The sequence below is a fragment of the Helianthus annuus genome, chromosome 5 (genome assembly GCF_002127325.2).
Source record: "Helianthus annuus cultivar XRQ/B chromosome 5, HanXRQr2.0-SUNRISE, whole genome shotgun sequence".
Lineage (NCBI taxonomy): Eukaryota > Viridiplantae > Streptophyta > Magnoliopsida > Asterales > Asteraceae > Helianthus > Helianthus annuus.
This window is the reverse complement of record NC_035437.2, coordinates 49,169,019-49,188,155: the sequence shown is the minus strand read 5'-3', so window position 1 is coordinate 49,188,155 and position 19,137 is coordinate 49,169,019. Positions and strand designations below refer to the sequence as shown.

The 19,137-nt window shown below is 36.5% G+C and overlaps 1 protein-coding gene across 1 annotated transcript; it reads left to right on the top strand.

Annotated features, from left to right (window-relative positions):
* Nucleotides 1–521: 521 nt before the first annotated feature.
* On the top strand, nucleotides 522–4,099 carry LOC110940398. The gene is made up of 8 exons (XM_022181948.2): nucleotides 522–766; nucleotides 841–977; nucleotides 1,248–2,172; nucleotides 2,257–2,345; nucleotides 2,680–2,754; nucleotides 2,864–2,925; nucleotides 3,136–3,205; nucleotides 3,278–4,099. The coding sequence occupies exons 1-8, from the start codon at nucleotides 637–639 to the stop codon at nucleotides 4,013–4,015; spliced, it is 2,226 nt and encodes a 741-aa protein (XP_022037640.2). The 5' UTR covers nucleotides 522–636; the 3' UTR covers nucleotides 4,016–4,099.
* Nucleotides 4,100–19,137: the final 15,038 nt, after the last annotated feature.

Here is a 19,137-nt window from a genome sequence, read left to right as displayed (position 1 = left end):
CGTTTTCGTTTAAAGAAACCATTTTTACGTGCATATTTCTATGTATGTTTTCGTATAAATTCAAGTTCTACGTTTCGACGTAAACTTTTTTGAGAAATGATTCAGGTCAAATATAATATGTTTTCGTGTTTATTTTATGTACATTTCGTAAAGTTTGTTTCAAACCAAGTGGAGTCAAATTATGGTTTCTTTTTCTCGCCGTTTTTTGAAAGCTCGAACTAATCTCTTTCGATTACATGTGCATACTTTCCTTCATACCCGTTACGTTTTCTTTGTATAAGTTGGGTCACATATAATACGTTATCATTGTTCGATATGAATTCCATTTATTTTACGTTTGATCCAATCATAATGCTTATACATGTTACACTGAGTTCAACTGAATACGTCGAAATGTGTGTTTTCATATAGTTTATGCATCATATAACGTTTGGACTAATCCATTCAATGTTTACGATGTACCCGCGCCGCAACGCGGGCGAGTCTTAACCCTAGTTTTACTCAAATAGGAAGAAAAGCTGAAAAGCACACAATCGCACGCTACAGCACGTGACCCAGAATCACAACCGTAGCAAACCCATCGTCTCTATTTTCGTCCGACGATAAACAGGGTTTCTCCAATCTCCAACATTAGCAATGGCCGGAGGAAGCAACAAGAGAAAACCCAATAAATCGAAACCTCGAAAGCCCACCAAACAATCTTTATTTGTTGAGGGCGGTTTATTATCCGATTGGTCTCCGGTCATCACGTCCCCCCCTTCCAGAGGCATATCACTATTCAATTAATCGATTGGCTATTTGTTTATGGATACTATCTAATTTATTTATTTTTTTTTGCAGGAAAAGGTAATCAATCGCGTACAATTAATGATTCGAAGAAAAAATCTGCGATTAGATCGAAAGGTTCTGGTTCTAATCTGAAGATTGTTGAATCGAAAAAGCCGATAAAGAATACGTTTGCTTACAAATATCCTCAGGTGATGATTTTTTTTTTTTCAAAATTAGGGTTTATTTTAGTTTTTTGATTTTACCTCACATTGTAAAAATTAGGGTTTTTTTTTTTTTTTTTTTTTTTTTTAATTTTACCTCATTTTGTGGAAATTAGGGGTTTTTTTTTTTAATTCTAAATGTGTTTTTGAGTGATGATGAACATGTAATTCTAAATGTGTTTTTTTTAATGGAATCTGGATTGATGAAGACTGAAAACAAATATACAATGGCAATTTGACCGAATTGAAATTTTGCAGGTGAGTACCCTTGCAGATGAACATAACAAGTTCGATGAATCAAATCCTCTTGTTTTGGTTGATTCAAAAGAATCGAAGATTATTGCTTACATGGATCAAGGGCCGGTCACTGATTCAGAAACTGTGATTTATAGTTACAATTATGGCGCGAGTTTTGAGGCGGATGATAGTTCTCATATAGGACTAGGGTTTCATGTTGAATCAGACGAAGGCCCTAGCATTATCGGAGCGACACCAGTTACCGAAAAGGTTGAATATTCTCGTTTTGATTCATCATCTGCGCACGAAATGGAAACTGATATGATGGATGATGATGGCAATGGCTCGTCTTCTCCGGTGACGAATTCAGGATTCTTGTCAATTGGTGGCGTAAAGTTGTACACACATGATATATCATGTGACGATGATGACGAAGAAGATGACGGTGATGATGATAATGATGATGATGAAGGAGAAGAAGAAAGTTCGGACTCTGAAGATTCTTGTGAATCATCTGATAGTGACGGTGCGTATAACAGCGATTCTGAAATAGACGATGAGCTTGCACAAGATTACTTTGAAGGGATTGGTGGGAGTTACAAAGTTGCGAATGTTGATCAACTAATAGGACAAATTCTTGATAGCTCAGATGACGATGAAGAAGATTTTAGCGGTGGCCGTTTTGGTGAAATGTTAGAAGGGGTAAGTGGGATTCAACTTCAAGATGCATCAAGGGAACATGGCATGAAGAAACCTCGTTCAAAGAACAAAAGCCGGGTGAAACCTGGAAAATTTGGAGCTGCTACGGATGATTGGTCTACCATTGACGATCTTATGCTTGTAAAGAATTCAAGATCTCTATATGGAAAAAAGAAGCATGCGCCAAAGCTTCCCCAGTCCTGGCCATCGAAAGCTGAAAAGAGTAAAAATTTCCGGAGATTTTCTGGTAAATAATATATCAAATAGTTATGGACTTACGGTTCTTATGAAAGTGAAGGCTAGATATTTGACTGGTAGCGTGTCATTTCAGGTGAGAAGAAAAAGCTACGCCAAGATAGGATTGCTTCTAAGCGCAAGGAGCGAATGATACGTGGTGTTGATCTTGAGAAAATAAATTATGTAAGCACAAAATAATTACTTTTCACCCTTGTATGTGCATATATACATTTTTATATGTGTATATAGGTCTCTTGCCTTCCCCACACGACCTCCATCATGTCTAGCAACGGTGTTTTGTTACAATGTGTTGCCTAAAATGGACGTGCGGAGAACGCTAGAGGCCTATGCCAAGAAAAAATTTACAAACATAAAAATATATATATAGCAAGTCATTATTAATATCCATTTTAAGTTAAAATCGTGTTACCCTTCAACTAAAACTTGTCATGAATTGATATGCTAAGATAGTGTTGTTACTAAAAGATTTGTGAACATTTGCTTGTATTAAATGCAGAAACTAGAGCAGATGGTGAAGAACAAGGGTGATATTATGTCGTTTCAACTTATGCACTCTCGGGATTGTTCCCAGGTTCTAGATATAACATTTCATCATTTCCAAAAGATTAAAGCATCATACACAACACTTCTACACTTTACATTAGTTATAACATGTCATTTAAATCACTGAAATTCTATAGGTTCAAAGGCTAGCAGCAATATATCATCTTCATAGTGGTAGTCAAGGTTCAGGCAAAAAAAGGTGATGCATACTCTTATGCTTTCCCCTTTTTAAACTTGCTTCAGATAGTAAGATGGGTGGGTTGCATAACGGATTCAAGGGTCAAACCTATATTTGTAATGTTCGTATAAACACTACATTTCAATTTTTTTCCGCCGTAGTTTGAGCATCTTTTTTGAATATTTAGAATTTAAAGCGTGTCTAGTTGTTTACGTTTATTCTACACTTCAGGTTTGTAACTGTGACACGAACGCAACACACTCGTATGCCTTCATCAAGTGACAGAATTCGTCTCGAGACGGTAAACTAATTTTTTATTAAATTTGTTCGAGTATTTAGTAGTTACGCGTTGGCTGTCAACTTTTTCTTTCAGCTATTGAGAATCAATGATGAAGCTAATGATACGCCAATGTGCAAGACACCGTCAAACAGAATCAAGAACTCTGGTTTGAGTCCATTGGACCCGAAATCTGCCAAAAGCAACGATTCAAGCAAGAAAAAACGGAGAGATAAAGACAAAACGGGATCGTATGCTGCACAGCCCGTTTCATTCATCTCAAGCGGTAACATGGTGACCGAGTCTGAAAAGACTGTTGTGGTTGACCACCAGACCTTAAACAACAACAAACTTGTTGCTAACTCATCAAACTATGGTGCATTTGAGATGCACACAACGGGTTTTGGTTCAAGAATGATGGCAAAGATGGGGTTTGTAGATGGGGGTGGGCTGGGTAAAGACGGTGGAGGAATATCAGAGCCGATTGAAGTGATCCAACGGCCCAAATCACTCGGATTAGGAGCAAAGATCCCCGAGATGTCAGAGCCAGTGAACGCAACCCCACCGCCACAGAAACCAAACAAGCAGGGTACACAAGGTTCAAGGGGTAGTGAAAGTAGGGGTAAATCTGGAAATGTGCATTTTGGGTCTTTTGAAAAGCATACGAAAGGGTTTGGGTCTTTTGAAAAGCATACGAAAGGGTTCGGGTCTAAGATGATGGCGAAAATGGGGTTTGTTGAAGGAATGGGTCTCGGGCGAGACTCGCAAGGGATGGTTCAACCGTTGGTTGCGAGCAGGCTCCCCAAATCCAGAGGCTTGGGTGCCAGAGGGTAGTTATAATTTTAACTTGGCATGGATGCATTTAATGAATTAATTTGTATGTATTTTTCTTTTAAGAACATATACCTATATGACATATATGATGGGGTATCTACCACGGGGATGGTTCAAATGAAAACCACTTTTATTGTGAAAACTTAAAAAGTAACTAAAAAAAGCCTAAAAAACACACAAATTTTTTTTTTCAATTTTTTTATAAAAATCACAGGTTTTTTTATATAAAAAAACTTTTTTTCAAAAAAAAAAAAATTGTAGTACACATGTGTAGTATTATTACACATGTGCATTACAAATTTTTTTTTTTGAAACTTTTTTTATATATAAAAAATGACGAAAATTGGTATGCAAAAAAAAATTTTGGTATGTTCTTTTGGTTTTTTTAATTAGTTTTCGAGTTTTCACAATAACTAGTGGTTTTCATTTGAAACTTCCCTATCTACCATTGCATGTTATCTGATTTACTTTTCAAAGTTTTAACTATATGTCTATATTTGTCACGTTACAGGGCTTGTTTTAAAGTACAATGTGGTTCAAACATGTTATCACTTGCTTTATCGTTTTAAAAATAAGATTATGACAAATCATAGTTATAAAAGTGTGATTGAGAAATATATAATGAATTAAATGGGTATACGACTACCACGACCCAAAGTGAAGTTTCGGTTAATAGTATACCAATCATATGTTTAAGAGTGATTTGGAATGCATCTAATTAAAAGGGTGTATGATCATTATGGGTTAAGTTATTCTACAAAGTATTCTAAAAATAAAAAGTATATAAAGACACAATGGATGGCACAAGATGACACAATGTCAAGCAAAGGAAAAAATACACAATGAGTCGCAAAAAAGACACAATGATGCACATATAGAAAAGACAATGATATTTGGAGTTCGTTTGATACCCTTTGTACGACTTTTTATTTTTAGGGGTCTTTGTATTTGATCCTAAACCGATCATTATGACCCGAAGTTAAATGAAAATTCAAAGGATAAATAGACGGAGTAGGTTGTGGCTTTGGGTGCGCAATGTGGATTTGCCAAATGCATTTTGGCAGGGGCGAAACCAGGACTTTTTTCCTATGGGTTTGAGAATTTACGAGGAATGGATATCCAATTGTCTATCACTTGATTTCTTTTTTTTGTCCGGTCTGGTTAACCTATTTGCTCAGGTCACTTAATAACAATAGTAAAAATCAAATTAAAACGCAAATAAAAAAAATAAGTCAATCGATATTAAAAGTGAATGATAGAAATTAAAATGAACATTATCTATATATTAAAAAAACATCCTTATGAATAGTACCTACCGTATATTACATGGTAAATTACACTTTTCCTTCTTTATGTTTGTATCGAATTTCAATGGATACCCTTTAACTTCGATAATTACAGACACAATCATTTATTTGTAAAACTCATATCTATATATTAAAAAAAAACATCCTTATGAATAGTACCTACTGTATATTACATGGTAAATTACACTTTTCCTTCTTTATGTTTGTATCGAATTGCAATGGATACCCTTTAACTTCGATAATTACAGACAGAATCATTTATTTGTAAAACTCATTACACCCTACGTCATTTGGCCCTAACCAAGGCTTTGCCTTCGTCAATGGATCACCCCATTTATTCAACATAGCGATTTACATGAAATACATTTGATTGCTAACCATGTTCTAATTGTATTTTAAAAGAAAACTCTCCATTTATACTATTTATATATTCTATTAATAAACATACTTGCTCCGGCAAGGATGAAGCGGTGGTGTGAAGCTGCTTCCGCATGACTTAGTAACTTTGTCGATTCTTCCCTTTTTATTGGATTTAAATGGTTTATGGGCTTATGTGGTGGACTTAGGTCTTAATGAGTTATTTTTTTAATTGTTTATAGGCTAAATGAGTTTATTTTGGAAGGTGATTAATACACCAAAATAAACTCCTACTTAGCCGCTAACATAAGGGAGCGGGTGACTCCTTGAAATCGGAGCACATCAGGAAGTTGAAAAAGAAAAATAACATCAGTTTTATTGCTATACAGGAAAAGCAATTTTCCGGCTCGGTGAACCTACAGGTCAGTTCTTTTTGGGGGAATACACCGGTTGAATATGATTCTATTGACTCTACTGGCAGATCGGGGGGTCTATTAAACATGTGGGATCCGGGTGTCTTTATTCGTACGACTTCCGTGTCTAATAGATACTTTCTGGCCACATCGGGGATTTTAAGAACGGGGGGGTCGAGCTAAACATCGTAAATGTCTATGCTCCACATGACCTTAACCTTAAGAGGAATCTTTGGTCGACTCAAAACGACCTTATGAACTCCTCGAATGGGTGTTGGATTTTCCTAGGGGATTTCAACTGCGTTCGGGAACCTAGAGAACGAAAGAACTCGAAATTCAACCCTCTTGCGGCTAAAGATTTCAACTGGTTCATTCGCACTATAGCCCTTTCTGAATACGCTATGATGGGGTGCTCGTTTACCCACAGATAGGATGGTGGGAAGCGTTTCAGCAAAATAGACAGAGTACTTATCTGCCACTCCTTTATGTCTAGGTGGCCATTGGCGAACCTCACTGGTCTACCCAGGTATCATTCTAATCACCGTCCATTACTTCTTACTTGTTCAGATGTGAAGTTTGGCGTCCCCCCCCCCTTTGTTTCTTCAATTCGTAGCTGAAAGAGGAAGGTTTAATGAATATCGTAAAAACATCCTACACTGGTATCGTACCTTTTAAACCCCCTGACAAGCTTCTAGCTGCACGTCTGAAAGCCCTTAAATTGGCAATAAAACCGTGTGCACGAAAATAAAAACCAAGAATTGCAAAGTTCTACCGGATCTCTAAAAAAGTGGAAACTTTAGACATTAAGGCCGAAACCAACATGCTAACTAAAGAAGAGGCAGTTAACAGAGAACTCTGGGTCAAACGTATGGGTGAAATCGAAGATAATAATTTGGCAGACCTGAAGCAACGTGCAAAGGTAAAGTGGATCAAAGATGGTGATGAAAGTTCTACTTTCTTCCACGGGATAGTCAAAGGACACCAAAGGTACAACAGAATAAATGGGCTTGTTTTCAACAGGGTTCAGGTGTCACAACCGGATGAACTCAAGTTGAATATTAAAGAGTACTCCGGAAGTTTTTTTCGGAAGAGGATGTCAACAAGCCAACATTCACAAACAATGGTTTCAAAGCACTATCTTCGGTGCAAGCGTCGATGTTGGTGAAGAGATTCTCTAAAGAGGAAATCAAAGAAGCTGTTTGGGATTGTGGTGATGACAAGGCACCGGGCCCCGACGGCCTCACCTTTGGTTTCATCAAACACTTTTGGGAGATTGTTGAGACCGGTTTCTTGTTCCTCTTAGACTATTTCTACGTACATGGCAATCTAAACCGGGGATGTAACTCATGCTTCATCACTCTTGTGCCTAAGACCGCCAACCCCAATCACATCAAAGACTTCTGGCCCATTAGTCTCATAGGGTGTATATCGAAAGTGGTCTCGAAAGTACTCGCTAATAGGCTAAAAAAAGGTTATTGGTGACTTAGTGAGTGACATCAAACGGCGTACATTGAAGAGAGGAGTATCTTGGATTGGCCAATTATAATAAATGAACTGGTATCGTATAGGAAGAAATACAAGAAGAAAATGCTACTCTTTAAAGTTGATTTTGAAAAAGCATTTGACTCCCTAAATTGGAACTTTCTCATATCCTTTCTTGCACAAATGGGGTTCCCCACTCTTTGGAGAAAATGGATTATGGGCATTTTATCATCTATTAGAACCCCCCGTTCTAGTTAGTGGCTCACCGACACTCGAATTCAACGTTCAAAGGGGGGTACAACAAGGCGACCCACTATCTCAGCTACTATTCATTCTCGCTATGGAAGCACTACATGTGGCCTCGGTTTGTGCCAACGAGTGTGGAATCTTCAATGGGGGTCAAAACATCAAATGGCGGGACGACAATCTCACATCTTCTATACACGGATGACATCTTGTTTGTAGGAGATCGGTCCGCCTCAAACTTTAACAACCTTGCGAGAATGCTTAGATGCTTCCACTTGTCCTCTGGCCTCAAAGTTAACTTCAACAAAAGTCATTTATATGGTTTTGGGGTTTCAAATGCAGAAATTACAAACATGGCATCCATTCTACATTGCACAACGGGGCCATTTCCGTTTAACTACCTTGGACTCCCGATAGGGGCAAACATGGGGTTGGTGAGAAATTGGAAACCGGTGGTCGAAAGGTTCGAAAATAAACTCACCCTATGGAAGGCACGGAAGCTCTCTTTTGGTGGAAGGGTAACACTCATTGAAGCGGTTCTAGGTAATCTCCCTACCTATTACCTCTCACTTTTTAGTGCACCGCTACAAGTTATTAAACAATTGGAACGGCTGCGGAGGAAATTTCTATGGGGAGGTTGCTTGGAAAAAAACAAAATTAGTTGGGTCCCTTGGTTTAAGGTGGTAGCTCCAAAGGAGGATGCGGGGCTAGGAATCGGTAGTCTCGCCTGCGCCAACAAAGCTTTGATGGTCAAGTGGAGTTTTAGATACAAAAATGAAACTCGACGTTTTGGGCGAGAATAATCAGGGCCCTACATGGTGGGGTTAGATGTCACTCAAATATCCCTTTTAAAAGCTCAATCGGTGGTGTATGGAAATCTATCATCAACATGGGTAGAGTCTCACAAAATCCAGTTGTTGAGGTAAAAGCAAGAATGATACCGAAAATGGGAAGGGGGGATAAAACCATGTTTTGGCTGGACGTTTGGGTAGGCAACAGGTCTCTGCAAGACGAGTTTCCCAATCTATATGCACTAGAATCAGAGAAAAGGTGAAAAGTCCAACAGAGGTACAAAATAACAACCGATGTTGCAAAATGGTTCTAGGGGAGTTCAAATGGTCTGGTCCATCCAAAACAGCAGGCGAAGTGGGCTGCTGTGTTACTCTCCTACACGCAGCTGCACTTGGACTTGGCCAAGATCTCTGGTTGTGGAATACAGGATCATCTTGTGAAGAATTCACAGTGAATCTCCTAAGGGCTGAACTGGATCATATAAGCTGCATACCAGAAACGTAAGTGCTCGTTTGGCTTCATTGGATCCCAAAAAAAAGTGAATAGCTTTCTTTGGCGAGCTGTATTGGACTGTATCCCAACCAGAGATGCACTACTTGCAAAAAGAATACCGCTCCCCTCATCTGATTGTGCTCTTTGTAACGGTATCTTGGAATCGGTAGATCATCTCTTAGTCACATGCGACTTTGCTCAGTATATATGGACTCTGATTTTCCAATGGATTAACATACCTATGCCTCGTTTCATGTTGAGTATCATACAACTGCTAGAGTATGTCTCATCATATAAAATCCACAAAGTTTTAGAAAGGGCGGTACATGTGATTTTGGCTGCAACATGTTGGAATATTTGGAGAGTAACAAACGATTTAATCTTCAATCTTAAACCTCCTCAGATGCCAAAAGTGATAGGTGACATAAACGCAAGTTCTTTTTTTGGGTGAAGTCTCGGGCTGGATGTTCTGATATAAGTTGGGAGAAATGGAGGGGTTTTAAGTTTTCGGATTCCCCACTATAATATGTTTTCCTTTCTGTTTTTCTATTGTTTTGTATTGTACTATTTGAACCCCTGGCTTAAATCCTTTTAATGAAATTCCGCCCTTTGCTTAAAAAAAAGCAACTCCGTTTCATAATAAATCAGTCATCCAAACCATTGCTAATTCAATAACAAACATGTTAAGGTGCGTATGGATTTGCGTTATGTAACATATCATTGCAACTTGAGTTTTTAATGTTGTGATATGTTGATTATTTATATAAGTGATACATAATAGCGATTTAAATTTAGAAAATACAAATTTTATCGTTTACCTTGTAGTTCTCTCAACAACAAAACCACATATTTTTGCACTCTAGCGAGACTTTTCACTCTTGATAGAGCATCCACAATGAATTCGTTATCCATATTCATATATTTACACTAAAATAACTATTTTTCTCTCTTCTTTTTAATTAAATAATACTTTTTTATACATTTATCATTACATTTCTCTCTCCTTCACTCGCAACCATTTCTAAAAATATTAAAAAAAATTATAAGGTTTTCTCTCTTCATCTTTTTTTTCCCATATATTTACAGATGAACAGTATTTTTCCCATATATTTTCTCTCCTCTCCATTAACAACCGCTCAAAAACACTAACAATCATTCCTTATAATATAACTAAACCCACTCACATATTTTTTAGGGTCATCAATGTGAATGCTCTTATTAGACCATTTAAAATCCATGATTCGTCGTCATATTTCTTCTTCATGATGCAACATATGTATTGCGCATACCACATTGAAATGTTTGTCGTCAGTAAGATCTTCATCTTTAATCTCGTTTCATTGTTGCTTTCATCTTCTTCATGGCATCATCCATGTTTATTTAGTTAACTCATTATATTCAATATTTTTTTTCTTTATGAATTGTGTTATTTGTAGCACTAGAGAAACAACTTGTATGTACAATACAACCCAATGAAGCAGAAGCAAATACAACCTTATATCAATATGAAGGTGTCAGTGGCCGAACTAGAAGAAAAAGTGAGGGGTATCCTAATTTATTTTACCGTACCTTCATACGATCAATTACAAAATAACAACTAAAATTAGTAAATAAACCCTAACCTAAAATCCAGTTTCGTTTCTTTTGTGCTAGAGTACCTTTGCTCGGGGCATGTCCGTCCCTAAGAATTTGTGGGTCCTTGAGGCACTGTGCGAGTATAAAAATGAGCCTCTAAATATAGTGGCGGAACTAAAAGTTTTCTGGCTAGAGTGTTGTAATATAATATTTTACGTTTGTTAGTGTATATTAATTAAATGTTGAGCATAAGGGGGAGGGAGGTGGTCTTGTTAGTTATTGCCTCCTTACTCTCAAATATATATAGGATAATAATTAATTGGTTTAAACAAAGACAAACCGTTCAGAGTTTCACATTCAATAGTTTAATTTTCATCTTAACAATTTTTATTTCGATTTTCATGCATATTAAATTTTTTTACATATTGAAATAAGAAATCGTGAAATAAGATAATGTGTTTTTAGACTAAATCAACTGATAAGTAAACTAAATAAGAAATCAATATTCTAAAAAAAAACAGATCCAACAATAATAATGATACAAACTATATCAAAACAAACATACACGTTCCCAATAATACTTGTATATATAGCTATGACATTGGACAAGTTAGATAAGCCTAGATACACACAAAAGTTTTTATTAGGGTGGGGTTTTAAAGACTTTGGTTTAATTTATATAAGGTCCAAACAAACACAAACAAATACTGTAAGACCCTTACTTGTTTTATACGATTTTCATATCGTTTTCGACTATAATTGTTTAATTATGCTTACACATACTTTACAAAATACGTACTTCTTAAAACTTTTAAGAAATAAAACAATTCAACATTTTATAAAACCTTTGCCGTTTAAAACATGACAACGAAACATTTAGCGGAAGCTTGAATCTTGATCGTGTTCAGTTCTTCGTTGAGCTTGATCGTCCTCCGGTGTTTTACCGTAAACCTACATTTCATAAAACACGAACTGTTTTAGTTATATTGACATTTGAAACTAGTTTAAACAAGTTCGTAATGTCAAACGATGAAACAGCAACAAAATGCAGCAACTTACACCCGTCGCGTGCCGCGACACACGTCGTGGGCCGCGACCACGATATGCTTAGGCCGTCGCGCGACGTGAGGCCATGGTTTCGACAGACTAATTGTTAACAGTTGCTGCATATTTCCAGCCAAACCAAGTTTTACGTTAACAAGTATAACTTGCTCATTCTTGATCCGATTTACGTCACGTTTCTTCCTACGTGATCGTAAATTGATCCCCCATCATATGGAGTTAAAATCCGTCATCCGGATTAACAAAGTTTGAGACTTTTAAGCCTTCGGCTTAATATATCTTTACTAAATTTTTTGACCCGTTCATGATTTTATCTAACAAACACGCTTGTTACATTCAAATAATCATGAAATTCATGTTATAAATGTTTGCCTATTATATTACGTCCAAATCCCGGGTTTATATACATATTTAACCCGTTCTTGCTTATATACTTATTTTGACTCGTTAAGGGTGTTTAAGCACTTTTAAGCATAAAAATTCGCTCATTCATTTCTAGCATCTTATTTCCAACATATTTATCAAATGATCTTCCACCACAACTATATCTGTGGTGGTTTTAAAGTGAAAATCAATTTATTCCAAGTTTTACCCCTCGGATTCTCTTTGTACGGCAAAGACTCATATAGAGTCATTTAACCCAAAAATTCCCACCTTTCGCTTTTTATACTTATTCTAAGTATTTATTTGATTATAATACTCGTTTCCAAACAACCTTTAAGGGTCGTTTGCTCAGTTTAGCTTACAAGGGTGTTTTGGTCAAGTTTAGTCCTTCTTTTACGACGAAGGACTTTTAATAACTTGTTTGACCAAAAATCGGACCTTTTAACTATAATCTTGTTTAGAAACCATTATGTTTCTAAAAACATGGAACACCTCATAAAAGCACGTCCAATGGTGTATTGACACGTGTAATAAATCCTAATAAAGTCAAATGTTGAATTTAAAGGACTTACTTTTTCGAAAAATCAAAAACCTTGATTATGAAAGGACTGTAAGTGTTAGCATACATAAAATAAGTTTCTAAATAACCTCTCACGATGATTATATTCACAAATGAGCCACTTGTCGATCGAGTGTAGCCGTTTGCGTAATTAATTGAAATTTGTGCAATGAAGGGTTAAAAGCGTCAACATGTTAATTCTTACCTCTGAGTGACCTTTTAACAAATCGGGAGCTTCATGATATTTGATTATACTCTCGGGAATGCCAACTATTGGCCATCTAAGGTTTTTATGCCTATAAGTAAAGTTACGCGCAACTTTGCAAGTTAAAGGAGCTAAAAGTGTCAGTATGTTTAATTATACCTCTGAATGACCTTTTAGCAAACCCGAAGCATCGTGATGTTTAATAATACTTTCAAGAATGCCTAATATGGATTAGATGAGGCTTTAATGCTATTAAATGATGAGATGCGCAAGTTTGCGCAATAGAGGGACCTAAAGCGTCAACTTTTGAATCTACGCCTTTTGGTGACCATTTAAGCGATCAAGAGTGTAGTAGTAGTTAAACTCATGTTTGGAATGCCCATTATGGGCCGTGGAAGGCTTGGATATCATTAAACGACATTTCACGCTACTTTGTGCAATTAAAGGACTATTTGCGTCAAACAACAAAAGTATGCCGATTTGTATGGCAACGGACCTTCCGGAATCGGACCATGAGTTAAACATACCCTAATTATCCTTTATATAGCTTAGATATAGGCTTAGAGGTGTTTGGTGCGCAAAAATAAACTTTTTAGTCATGGAGGGACTAAAAGTGTCAAAAAGTGCACAAGTTTGCATTTTCGCGCATATCTTGCGTTCTGAATATATCCGAACACCCAAAAAGTTATGTAAGCACTAAAATATTTTATTTTAGTGTTTGTCTTGATAAAATTCCATTCGTCGCATAGTTTGGATCGTTTTTCGCGTCCATTCGTGTTTCGTCGCATTTAGCCGAACAACGTGACCGTACGACCAAACGAACCGACATCCGACATGTTTTTGAGCATGTTTCATGTTCCCTATACTTTAAATTCATTTTAGAGCCTTAAAATGGGGTTAATAGGGCTTAAACGTGCCGAAACGCATCAAAAATCAAGTTTGGGGATGCAGGGACATGTTCTGCCAATTGCTGAAAGTTCCTGCCAACACATAGGGTCCTTACGGACCGTATAGGACCTCTTACGGTCCGTAAAGGAGTACCAACACAGCAGAAACCAGTTTTCACAAAACCAGCAGCTTGCACTTGTTTTCTTTGCTTGTTTTAGCAATCTATGGGCTTGTTTGTGTGCCCATCAAGGTGCCCAAATAGAGTATGACAAGTGTACGGCTTAGATTGTGCCCCCTTTTGCAAGAAAAATCCTAACGGTTCTTGTTTTCCTATAAATACCCCACTTGATCTTGCTCTCATTCGCACTTGATTTCTGAATTCTCTAAGTTGGAGACCTTGCTCTTCATACCTAAGAATTTAGGATCAAAACCTCCTTGCTTGGACCCTTTGTAAGTGTTCATTCGTGCTTAGTTTATTTGTTTAGCGTTTAGAGCCTAGAAGTCAAGCGTTTTCGATAAATGCTTTGACTTTTAAACGGTTGAGCCATTGTTCGCAACGAACATGGCTACGTGACCGTAATTAGGTAGGTGTTAAACTCTCAAAAGGGCACCTCCTAATTACCACGTTTACTTAGTTAAATTGTCGGGTCAAATAAAAGTCAAACGCGTTAGTTTTAAATAAAATTCATAACTACTAATATAGAAACCATAAAATCAGTTTTCTCACTTTAATAATTTGGTAAATATTAGTTGAACATGCCTAAGCATGATTCAACCCGACAATTCTAAGTATAGGCTCAGTTCGGAACCGAAAGTCGCAAAAGTTGACTTTTGCTTTGACTTTCAGTTATCAGCCGAATTGGCTTAGTTTAGATATGCCTTAGGATTCCTTTAAGACCATGGTATAGGTTGGTGTAACCCTCTGAGGTTATACAACTTGGATCCTTAGTTATCCTATTCATTTACATGTTTCCATTATATGCTTAAGTGTTGACCATTATGCCTATATGACCTTAAAACGTGATTTTTGAAAATGTAAAAGAATAGAAACCTTTATTACTGATTTATAAACTTGTCCCTAAAATTTAACATCAGTTTGAGGTCTAGATTAGGAGTTATGCTCAATAGCGTAATTAGAAAGCTTTTTATTAATTAAACAACATAATTAGTATAAAGCCTATTTAAACCCAAATTTTTATACCAAAATTTTTACCTATTGATATAAAATAATATTTTGGGATTTTTGAAGATTTTTATTTATTTTTAGGCTGAGCATAACATAGGGTTCTAGGCTTGATTCGGTAATTGCCGGTTTTGCCCTTTTGGCTTATAAATTGAGTTTTACAAAACATTTTGACCCCAAGCCTTTTGCTACTGATTTTATAAGATAAATAAAACATTTTAAGCTTTCTGGAATTATAAAAATATCAGCTTTTCCTTAAAAACCCGGAAATCGCTTAAAACCGCCTTTTTACGCGTTTTAAGCGCATAGTATGTATTAAAACTATTTTAAATATATATGACTTGATACCTACTGATATTTTAAGTAAAATTTTATACTTTAACAGTAAGAAAAAATTTTAAACTCAGATTTCCAAATTTGACCTTTAAACCTTATGTGAAATTACCAAAATACCCCTTCGGTGCATTAGCTTGGTTATAAATGATAAAATTCACATATGTGTAATACCCTACTGATGTAACTTATTATATTAATTATTTTTACTGAGTAAATGAGACCTGAAACTCAGATTTATATTAAACCTCTTTTATAACCTTTTAAATGACCAAAATACCCCTACGGGGCATAAATTGGTTTTAAATTCGTTTTGAGCATAATGGAAGGTATCCTACTGATATCACAACATATTTAGGGCACATTAACTTAGGAAACCTGTATATGACCCTCATGTTTACCCGTTACGCATGTTTCGCGTTCGGTACAGTTTATGTAACTAGTTTGCATAAATTAACCGAAACGGGTAAAACCTTATCAGTTTCACTTCAAAATCTGGAATGTGTTTAGTTTACCCATATTATACAAGTCTTCGTACTTGTCGGGTCTAAATCACATTCTAATCTGGTCTGCGCTTAATCATGCGTTTTGAACCGTATCCTCCTTTAAAACTAACCGGTCTAAGTAAGACCCGTTAGGAATCTAATAGGTTATTAAAAACATTCGTTCCAGATTAAGAGCCCCAGTAAAGGTACTTGTGCTTCCTGATTAGGATATACGGCTGAGTATAAATTGCATTGCTAGCTCAGGTAAATAGGTTTAACTTATTTTCCCTTATACGGGCTTGGGATACGGTATTATAAAATATACCGCTTGGTCGGGTGTAGAAACCTTTTAATCAGAGATGATTAAATTGCATAATCTCGTTTTAATCTGTATTGCTTGATAACAAATAACATTAGGGGTTAATGACCGTGTCCTGGATATCCTTGGCTCATTTAAAAAGTGAATGGCCACAACTTAAGCACAAGGTGTAGGCATAACACCTCATGTTGCGTATGTAAAAGATATACTCACTCGTAAGGGTGTCTTCTTGTGAGATTATATTTGTGGTGTGTCTATTAATCTTGATCGGTTTGTATAATCACCGGCCTTAAATGTTGGACAACTATGTAAATCGGATACAAGATTTTTATTAATAAAATTGTCCCAAGTTATAAAAAGTTTTGTGCCTTGTGCATTCAAATCAATTTTCTTAAATATTTTCAAAATGAGTCAGTGAATTGTATTTACCAGTGTAAACTGACATATTTTCCAAAAGGGTTAAGTGGCAGGTACTGTACGTAATTGGCTGGGAGCTCAGGGCGTTAATAGGGAATCTTGCAAGTTCTAGATGCCTAAAGTCTGTTGAACAGTTTTCTTTTATTTGATCCGCCTGTGGATCCTTTACATACCGTTTGTAATACTTTGATATTCTAATTCGGTTGTAATATAATTATCTTTTGCTTCCGCTGTGCATTTAAATTGTGTTATTTGACTATGATGATATCAACTACGTCATGATACTCCCCACCGGGCCCACCGGTAATACGTGGAAATATCGGGGTGTGACAGGTTGGTATCAGAGCCAACATTGAGTGAATTAAACACTAGCCTTTTATGTTTAATCTCAATGACATAGTAGCACAATCCTTGACCTTCTGAGTCTAGACTTAACATAGGAATACTCTCATCTCTATTTGGAGAATTATTGCTTTCAATTCTATATATTTTTAATATGTCGCCAAGCAAAGAAGCCGTAATGGGAATTCTCCCCATCCGAAGCCTAGGAATGCTGAGCTTTGTACTGCGACTAGTATAAACGTGCATCCAGGGAGAAAACATTCAGAAATAAAGTGAAGAAGAAAACTCCTTTTGCTGAAGATCGTTTCCTTAGTAGTTTATAAGGACATATTTATATTTCCGTCCCTCCAAGGACAACATTATACCTTTTAAGTCTCGTTTAGGGCAAACCCGTATTCTTGATTTTTGTAGTGGAATGTTTAAATTTAAATTTTCATTCTAAAATGAAATAAATGAAAAATAACATTCCTTTTATAAGATCTACCATTAGGCTATAGGGTGTGGTCATGACCCTCATGACCACCATGACCCTCCATGTTGGTGCCATGTAACTCATCTTTAATCCACCATCCAAAACCACTACCCTAAGGGTATGGTCATGACCCAAACCATTAGCCCCTTATTTATTATATTTGTCTAAACAAAAAGGAAATGATTTGTTGAAAATAGAAAGGAGGACCATGGTTGCCATGGTTTAACCCATGCAAACCATGGTGGATCAATCAAGGGGGTGGTGTAGCCTTCCATTCATGTTCCTAGGTGGCAAATCATGTCCCAACCATGATCCCCACACCCTATAGCCTAATAATAAAATGGCAAAATCTAAAAAGGACAAGACCTAGCCACGTGTCATTTTAAGACAGGGCCAAGATGGTAGTTCCTCAATTAGATTCAGATCCTTATTAACATCTCAATTTAGGATTGTTATGCGCTTAATATTAAAAAGAATCTTAAAGGGGTAAAACCTAGCTTGATTGTCATTAAAGATCTAGCTATGGTGGTAAAACCTATTTAAAAGAGATTCAGATCCTTGTTAACACCTAAGAACGTGTTAGCACTCTTGACAAAAGTGATTCGAGAAAATCACAATAGTCATCCGTATATTGGAATTTTTTTTTCAAATTTCCTGATTTAGCCTAATGACCCAGAAATCATAGCTTATATCATCCTATAAGATGATCATATTATAAACATCCCTTAGTAAGGAAATGCCTACGGGCTATATCTATTATCCTAAAAGACAAAAGACAGTTGTAGTCTTCGACTCTCTGTCAAGAAAAGTAACCAACTATGTTTAAACCTTAAATGCCTCGATCCCATACGATCATGGCTTATAAATTCAAAACTATCCTTGTGATTAGGCCTTTTGTGCCACTTTAATATCCTTAATGTTTTATAACTAGGATAAATTATAATGAGAATACAAATTAAATATAATTAACAAATTAACCAATATAGTTCATATTACCATGGTTAATGAATCGTCAAAAATGATGATTCCATAATAACCTTTGAATAAATCATTGTCAATATTTCTGTAGCAATCAAGCTACATGGCTAGATCAGAGGGAGGTCAACAGCCACCCGAAGAAGAACAATGATACTACCAGAATTAATATAACTGGAGCGGAACTGCAGGCATTAATAGATAATGCTGTTACTCGAGCTCTTGACAGACAGTATAATGAATCAAATGATACCCACTCTAAGACTCTATATGTGGCTTGTAGTAAACCCCCTTCAAAAACACATGAGTCAAGGGAGGACGATGTTCATCACTCATCAAAACAGAGGAGTTTTCCGTCTAGACAGGTTGTGCTTCATCAAGAGGCACCAGTTAAGACCTGCTCATATAAATATTTTGTCTCCTGCAAGCCCAGAGACTTTAGAGGAGAGAAAGGAGCCATCGATTGCATGACATGGCTCGATGAGATGGACACTGTTGTTGACATCAGCGGTTGTGCAGAACAGGATGTTGTGAAATTTGTTTCACAATCATTCAAAGGAGAAGCGTTGGCATGGTGGAGATCATTGCTCCAAGCCACGGGAAAGACCCTACTTTACAACTTATCTTGGGATCAATTTGTCGCATTAATCAAGGAAAAATTTTGTCCTCAGCATGAGGTAGAAAAGATAGAAACAAACTTCTTGACTCTGGTCATGAAGGATTTAGATTGCCAGGCATACGTGACAAATTTCAACACTATGTCTAGCCTAGTTCCCTATTTAGTCACCCCTGAACCTAAACACATAGCGCGTTTTATTGGAGGCCTAGTACCAG